The sequence below is a fragment of the Theropithecus gelada genome, chromosome 11, assembly GCF_003255815.1.
Source record: "Theropithecus gelada isolate Dixy chromosome 11, Tgel_1.0, whole genome shotgun sequence".
Classification (NCBI taxonomy): Eukaryota; Metazoa; Chordata; class Mammalia; order Primates; family Cercopithecidae; genus Theropithecus; species Theropithecus gelada.
Genome location: NC_037679.1, coordinates 67,569,031 through 67,577,182, shown reverse-complemented (window position 1 = coordinate 67,577,182; position 8,152 = coordinate 67,569,031). Strand labels below are relative to the sequence as shown.

The 8,152-nt window shown below is 46.7% G+C and overlaps 1 protein-coding gene across 5 annotated transcripts; it reads right to left on the bottom strand.

Moving 5' to 3' along the window:
- Positions 1-224: 224 nt before the first annotated feature.
- Positions 225-7,342, bottom strand: ISCU (iron-sulfur cluster assembly enzyme). Of its 5 annotated transcripts, XM_025403842.1 has the most exons (6): positions 7,130-7,260; positions 5,721-5,817; positions 5,489-5,602; positions 4,178-4,288; positions 2,310-2,388; positions 225-750 (listed from the first exon to the last, which is right to left on the bottom strand). In XM_025403842.1, the coding sequence occupies exons 2-6, from the start codon at positions 5,757-5,759 to the stop codon at positions 665-667; spliced, it is 429 nt and encodes a 142-aa protein (XP_025259627.1). In that variant the 5' UTR covers positions 5,760-5,817; positions 7,130-7,260; the 3' UTR covers positions 225-664. The 5 variants fall into 5 exon arrangements, with proteins under 5 accessions (XP_025259627.1, XP_025259624.1, XP_025259625.1 ...); XM_025403839.1 differs by lacking the exon at positions 5,721-5,817 and having other exon boundaries at positions 7,130-7,342; XM_025403840.1 differs by lacking the exon at positions 5,721-5,817 and having other exon boundaries at positions 225-1,659; positions 7,130-7,338.
- Positions 7,343-8,152: the final 810 nt, after the last annotated feature.

Genomic DNA, 8,152 nt, shown 5'->3' with positions numbered 1-8,152 from the left:
AAAGAACAATGAAAAGCGATAATCATCTCCTTTCATCCTTGTTCCAAAAAAATATTATGTGTATTTGTCTTTGGAAAAAATCTTGTACATGACCTTTACTGTTGTTTGCTTGGAGAGCTGTGTATGTCATTGCGGTCCAACATCTGGGAACCCCAAGGGGCTTTGGGCACCACTTTGGAGTGAATGATGGGCCCAAGAGACAAGGCTTATTAGAGAACACCATTATCTTCCATTGTTTTATTATTTTTTATATATATATATGCAGATCTGTTTTATGTACAACAATTAGTTCTATCAAATATTCAGACAAAGGCATTCTACTGGTAATTTCCCTCCAAATCAATTCAGGTAAAATTAGATACTTACGCACTTCATGGGCTATCAACATTTGCGACTTATCAATTTCAGTTCTGAGGTCATACACACAATTCAAAATATACATTAACTAGGTTAAGGCAATAAAAGTGGACTGAAAGAAACCACGGGATTCAGAACAATGAAACTGTGTATTTTGCTTGCATGAGAGTCATAATGTGAACAGCAAGTATTGTGCGTATCTCATAGCTCTTCAGTGGAGAGGGAGCGGCTTCTGAACATCTAAGGTGATTGCACGGCAGGTGGGAAACAAGGGTGTGGCCTGCTGGAGGCTTCGCTGAGGGAGGGCTCATTTCTTCTCTGCTTCTCCTTTTTTGGGTTCTTGTTTCAATTTGTAATCAGCCAGGGCGGCCTTGATTGCATCTTCAGCCAGCACTACAGGTAACAGAAGGAAAGAAGCCTAAGTTTCTAGATGCGAAAGAAGTGGTTTTGGGAATAGAATCTTTAAGAGCTTGGAGGAAGTGGTGCTGGTGGGGACTAACGGGGTAACCAAGCCAGAAAGCTGGGGTGAGGAGTTGCCAGGCAGGTCAGCAGCTGCTTCCTGAGCTGAGTTACTCCTGTGGGTAATCCTGGAGACAGACTAGGTTTTAAATATCTGTGATCCCAGGCTAGTTCCTTAGCCTCTTCGAACCTACTTTCTACTCTATAGAACTGGGATAATCATGCTTTTCTTGCCAGGATAGTGCGAGGACTTACGGAAGATGTCTAACACATAGGGACATAGCAAATATTAGTTCTTGCCTGCTCCCATCAAAGTCTGGCTTTGGACAAAATCATATCATGATAAAAAGTTGACATGACCTTTGGAAAAAAGATCATGTCAATCTGTTGATGGGATGGCATTTGCCACATCACCCTCTAGTGATCAAGAGTTTGACCACTTTTATTTAGGAGTCAATATTCAAAGTGAGGCTATGGGGAAAATAAAAACCAAGAGAGCTGGAATGACAGCAGAAAGCAAGCAAATAGCAGAGAACATCAGCTAAAGGTTTCAGTACCTAAAAATGCCTAATAAAAGGGCTAGGGATTTCCTGAAACCATGTGAAAATGTTTACAAGTGATGACCTTTCTTTATGGGTACTTAAAATTCCAGATCAAGTGGAAAGAACTTGGGTCTGACCAGGCTTCCTGAAGAATGAGTTAGTGTGTCTGCCCCGGCACCTGGCTCTTCTCCTTGTGAGTATTACCCTGGCAAGAGGCCTGACTCTCTGCTGATTTTTAACTAATTTGGTTAGTAAACCTCCATCGATGCATTAAGGCTAATGTTTCTCATTCCTTCTTTCCCTGAGAAGGTTAAGAAATGATGGAAAAAGCATTAGATTTAATACAGAGACCAAACTGGAAAGCCAAGTACAAGTCTTAAGGCATCTGAGCTTTTTTTTAGGATAGCAGAGAGGGGGACATTGTACAACTGGGCTTAGTTGTGCCATATATACAGATGCAGACCCTGACAGTTATAGCATCCAGACAGGAAGTGAAGAAATACACAGGAAACGGGATTATGGAGAAAGCTGAGTTTTCTCCTCTGCTAGAAACAGCAGATTCTGAAATCAAAGATTGGAGCTTAAATTCTGGCTCTCCCACTTATTAGCCATGTGATGTGGGTGTCTCAACCCAAGCCACAGCTCCTTCATCCATAAGAGGAAAGTAATGACATCGACTGTGCACTCAAGGATATCTGTGAGGTTTAGAAATGATGCCCATCAAGTGCTCAGTATGATGGCTGGTGCATATCTCCTTCTGGCATGATTCTCTTAGGGATGAATGTGAGACCACGGGGGCTCTAACCCTCTGCAGGTTGTAAGGACAGACTCATGAGCTCTAATTCTGAGGGTTATAAACATGGGCTCCATGACCTAAAAGGACTGTTGCAAATGCAAGTTGAAATTACTGCCAAATGTCCCAGCTGACTGGTATGGAGAGCAGAGACTTACTGGAGCAGTGCAGTTTCACGGGAGGCAGGCAGAGCTCCTTGGCGATATCTGTGTTTTTGATAGTCAAGGCTTCCTCCACCTGAGAGGCATAATGGAAAGACGGGCAGTTTTAGCAACGCTTTATCTTGTGAGGGCCAGACAATAAAAAAGGGAGGCCAAAAAGGCCCTCGGGGTTGGTGGGGATAATTTTTGTTTAATAACTCAAAGGGCTGAGGGTCTTCTCAGGATGACTCCCACTCTATCAAAGCTGCAGCTGCGATTCTCAAGCATGAAGTATACACAGCTGCACTGCCTGGCTTGGGTAAGCAAAGACCGCCCAGACACTTCTCTAAGCCAGGAGTGGAACCGGTGAGAAGTCTCTTAGGGATCTGCTTGTGGCCTGTGTCAGGAATCTTTTCCTTAAAAGGTAGTGATTTCCGATACTGGTTTTGTGAATATCAGCTTCTCTGATATCCTCATACGAAATGTTAGAAAAAATCCTTTTGACTAGAAGTGCCAAATGGCATCAGAGAGGTTGGGAAGATGTCAGGTAAGTGGCACAGTGGCAGTGGCACAGCCGGGTCAGGCTGAACGCTCTCTCTGGTGTCACCCTTTGCCTATAGGAGCATCTCCTCCAGATCAACTGAGGACGCCTGGCATCTGGTTGACAGCCCGGGGGGGATAATGTGAGGCAAACAGATCCTCGCCTATGTGGAACAGTGCCCCACCGCCTTACAGAAAACAAGATTTCCCAACAGCTGGGCTCCTTCGCTATGTCTGACTATCGTTCAATTTCCCAATTCTGCTAACCCTTCTTGGCTGATTCAGGTTCTGCTCCTGAAACTCAGATAGGCGATCTCAAGGTTAAAGAAAATGTTCTCTCTCCCATTTTCTGATCACAATTCACAGTCCCCTAAGGGCCAGGTTCTGGGAGCATAAGTGCCTTGTCTCATTTCTCCCTTCACCTGAGGACAGTTCCTGACAAATCACTTCAGGGCTACCTCCTGCCAGAGCAGGTTAGGTCTGAGCTTCCTGGCCCACAGGAGCTTGCCAGCCAGAAGGCCGTGAGCCACAGGAAGCAGGTGGCACGTGGCCTGGCAAACCGCTCTGCCGTGGAGCTGGCCAGCTCCCAAGCATGCTCCTCCATGACTCAGCTCCCTGCACCTGGTCCCTTGGGGCAGCAAAGATGAGTGCCATGATGGTTGGCTTTTCTGAGAGGTTCTGACAGCAACTGGATTTTAGAAAGTCCAGCGCTTCACTGCTTTTGGGACCTTTGACCTCTGCAGCTACCAGGGAAAGACACTTCGGAGAGAAAGGGATGAAAGAGAAGTTCTAGCTCTTTATTATCTCTGCCTTTAGAGGGCTTGCGATCAGCCACCTGGATCACTGTTCTGATTTCGTTGTTCACTTTGCCCCTACCCTTGCTGTGTTTTTGATTCTTTAATCCCTCTTTTAACACAGGCTAGTTTATTTCACCAATCCTTGTAAGCCACCTAGAACCCTTCCTGAAACATGAGAGGAAATAAGCAAGAAAATAACTACCATATAACAACTCTCTGACTTGACAAATTATAAGAGTATTGGTAACCTTAGAGAAAGCCAAAGATTTCTTCTAAATTCTATTTTGTTAGAGGGACAGGTGAGGATCTTTTTTGTATGTAATTAACACCCAAACAAACAAAATGATCAACAAGAAAAAAACCCAAACATCATCTAGAATGATCTATAATTCCCAATTTGAAGAATATAATCAACATCTGTATAGCAGAAACTTTAAAAATTCAGAATATTAAAAAAAAGTTATGGTTGTTTTTGACCCATTAGACCCGTCAAGAGACAGGCTTGGGGTGAATGCAATTTCATTCTGTTAGATATGTGAGCAACCTTACCGTCTTTCCTTTCACCCATTCAGTGGCTAATGAGCTGGAGGCAATTGCAGAACCACAGCCAAATGTTTTAAACCTAGCATCCACAATTTTCCCCTTTTCATCCACTTGAATCTAGAAAAGAGACAAGAGTTAAGTGGTGAGTCCTGGGACCACCCTCTGGAACTTGGCACTCACGAAGGTTCATTGGGGCCTTCCCCAAGGGCTTTGGGCTTGCTTTCCATACTAAGTGATGGCATTAATTACTGATTTTGCCTTGTTTCAGAGAGCTCAGTGATGAAAAGTGAAATGCAGGGACAACTATCCAGGCCCAACTGACAAAGATCAGCTGAAAAATATGTTCCTCCACCCCAATATTATTTTGTTTTGCGACTCTGGCTTGCATTTTGGCTATGAACTTCTATTTGAGGCAGTCTGCTCACAGCTGCTGGGGCAATCTGCCTCTTTAAACACTGAGAGAGTCCACAATAAAGGTCTCTGGTTAATACTTTTTTTCTTGGGCAGCAGATTATACTTAGTGGTTTCCTCCTGTTTTGTTTCTGTATTCCAAGATAGGTATGAAGATCTGGCAAGCTGCCCACTCACCATGAAGCAGCAGATTGGCGCTACAACAACAGTTTCCCCAAAGCACTAGACACTGTCTTCATGTTGCCCCCAATCTGGGGACAGGTTTAATTTACTGTGTTTCTTATCTCATTGGGGACTGCTAGCTCACTGGGATTTTCCTTTGATCAGTAAAACTCACAAAACTCTTTCGTTGGCTGAAGTTGGAATTTAAACTTATACAGTGAGTACAAAAATGAGATTACTTTTCTATTTCGGAAAAAGTCGGCATAGTACACTAGCCTAGCAGGAGAGCTACGATTGAGGCCCTGTTCCAATCATGTCTAACATGGACTCATCCCATCTCACAGGAATAAAGATGGAGACTGAGTGAAATGCTGTATGTGCAAGTGCTTTGTAAACTTAAAGGGATTATTGTTATCACTATTAAAGACTAGCCAGGGCCGGGCGCGGTGGCTCAAGCCTGTAATCCCAGCACTTTGGGAGGCCGAGACGGGTGGATCACGAAGTCAGGAGATCGAGACCATCCTGGCGAACACAGTGAAACCCCGTCTCTACTAAAACTACAAAAAACTAGCCGGGCGAGGTGGCGGGCGCCTGTAGTCCCAGCTACTCGGGAGGCTGAGGCAGGAGAATGGCGTAAACCCGGGAGGCGGAGCTTGCAGTGAGCTGAGATCCGGCCACTGCACTCCAGCCTGGGCGACAGAGCAAGACTCCGTCTCAAAAAAAAAAAAAAAAGACTAGCCATACCTGTAATTTCATTACGTCACCACATGCTGGAGCCCCCACCAGTCCAGTTCCAACATTTTTAGATGTCTTGTCAAGGGACCCCACGTTTCTAGGATTTTCATAATGATCAACAACCTAAAATGAGAGGGTTAAGATAAATCGTGTTCACTCTCTATTGGTGCTGGTCTCTGGTATGATGGCAAGCTCCTGGAAGTCAGCATCTTGAACCTGGCAGGCAATCACCAAATTTCACCTGAGTAGAAAGGTCTACACTCATGTCAGTGAGAACCATTTGTGACCCCCAATTCCTTTTGTGTCTCCTCTACAACTACTTCACAGATTAGCGATACCTAGAAGAAAAAAAAATCAGTGAAATCATGTCTTAATTCCATAGGGTTTTTACAAAAATACTTGACTTTTACCCACCTACATCACCAGACTTGGGCTCAAACAGCAGTTTTGTTATTTTCAAATAAAAACGATCCTCAAAGGATGATTACTATTTAAAAATTCTAAAAATAACTATGGCCCAGGGAGGGAAAACTTTCTTAGAAGCCTTAAGGTGACTGTTACACAGAGAACAATGCTATGGAACGTGTACGTTTATGTGTCTTTTAAAATAAAAACAGTGCCATTACCGTATTTCAGAGCCTGTCATCACCCTGGTGCAGCAGCGCACCCTGGCTGCTGAAAGGCTGCTAGTCCAAGTTTCCTCGCGGTGTACCCTCAACAAAACACACCCCCGGGAGGGGGAGGAGTGAAGAAGCCCTTGGAGAAAGGGCAGAGGCCAGATCAGAATCAACATCCATTCGAACTGGCACACAGAAGGCCTTAATGTGGTTACTGGTTAGTAGTAAGCACCCCGATCTTCCAGTCCCCTTTTCCTCCCCATCTGACTAAGGATTTTGACTCCGAGTAAAGGCCCCTATAGGATAGTATCTAACGGAGGGACTTTTTGTGCCACGTTGATTTATGGCATTCTTTAGTTGTTTCTAGAGTGGGAGTCTCACGTCTGGGGGACTTTGCGTCACCAGACAGCAAGGGGCTGCAAACTATGCATCTATCCCTCCTTCCCCGCCAAAAAAACCCCCAAAACAAAACAAAAACACTACGCATGTTGGTTACAAGCCTGACTCCCCTATGCACTCCTAAAGCAGTAACAGAAACGGTCTCCTCGTGCTGGGGCCTATGTGCCAGGAACCATGACAGGATTCCACGCACAATATACTTTGTAAGAGACAGCTGAGAGTGCCTCATTTACACCTGGGGAAACAAGTTCAGAGAGGCGCAGTGACTAGCGCAAGGTCATCTGGCCAGGGCAGCAGCGTGGCTGAAGCCGGAGCCCGCTCCGGGGGTGTGTCTGTCCCTGGACTCTAAAAGACAAGTCCCAACAGGACCCTGCCTCCTGGGCTGTTGGCGAGTTTAAAGTTGGGATGCACGAAGTCGCGGCCAGCGGCGGAGCCCCCTGGAAGTCGCAGCCCGATGAGCGGTAACTGTTGTTTATCAGTTGCAGTGAGCCTCACTGCGCAGCAAGGGAAAGTGAGTCAGGGCAAAGACGTGGGAGGCGACAGCTAGTCCTGGCTGCGTAGAACCCCGCGGCCGCCGCTCCAGCCCAGGCCTCCCCCGAGTCGGCATTCCGCCTGTCCCCTCGTTTGTCCCTACCTTCTTGTGATAAAGTCGGGCCGGGGCCGATAGCTCCCGGGCGGGCAGGCGGGGGCTCCGGAGCAGCAGAGCCGACGCTGCCCGCCTCAGACGGCCAGCTCCAGCTGCCGCCATCTTGCCGGCTTGCGCCTGCGCCAGTCCAGAGCGATGCCGAGGGGCGGGGCGCGTCTGCGAGTCGGCTCCGAGCTGGGAGCGCGCCTCTCTGGCGTCACCGAGGCTTTGCGCCTGCGCCTTACGGTTCCGTGCAAGCGTCCGCCCTCTGGCCCCGCCTTGACCACGCCTCTCGGGGGCGGGCGGGGTCGGGAGCGGGAAGGTCTGAAGTCGCTAGAGGGCTTGTCCTGGGTGCTGGATTCTGGTTGAGAGAGGACCTCAGGCTTCTGCAGTGTGGGAATGCGGCGCAGAGGACCACCGAGTCCACTTTTCCTAACCCTATTTTGCAGCTAAGGAAGCTGAGATTCAGGGCAGTTTGGTCACTCCGTCCAAGGTCGCTTAGGGCTTAGGTTCAATTAGAATTCGAACTTGGGTAGTCCTGGGTTAGAATCCTGGTTCGGTTCCTTCCTGGCTGTGTGTCCCTAGACAAATGGTACCGGCTTGCTAAGTCTGAATCTTCCCTTTTGTATTAATTCGAGGACAATTCCTTCATCATGAAGCCAGCATCTGTGTCGAGTACCTACTATGTGTCAAGGCACTCTACTAGACCCGGGGATCCAACGGAAAGCAAAACAGACGTAATTCCTGCCCATTAAGCTTGCTAATGAGGGAGCAAGGTAGAGATAGAGATACACTCCAGTACTTGCCTACCTCAACAATGGGAAGCTTAAGAAGGAAACGAACACCATGTCCTGATTGAAAAAAAATGAGTATATGTCTATTTTTCTCTCTAAAACAACAGCAAATTCAATTTGTATGTCGGTGCCTAGCAATTAAGAATTTCTAAAGAAATGCGTATTTACTGTTGGTTTGCAGTATGTGAGCTTATAAAACCGGAAAACTCAAGTGTATTTAACGCCTCCTAAGTACCAG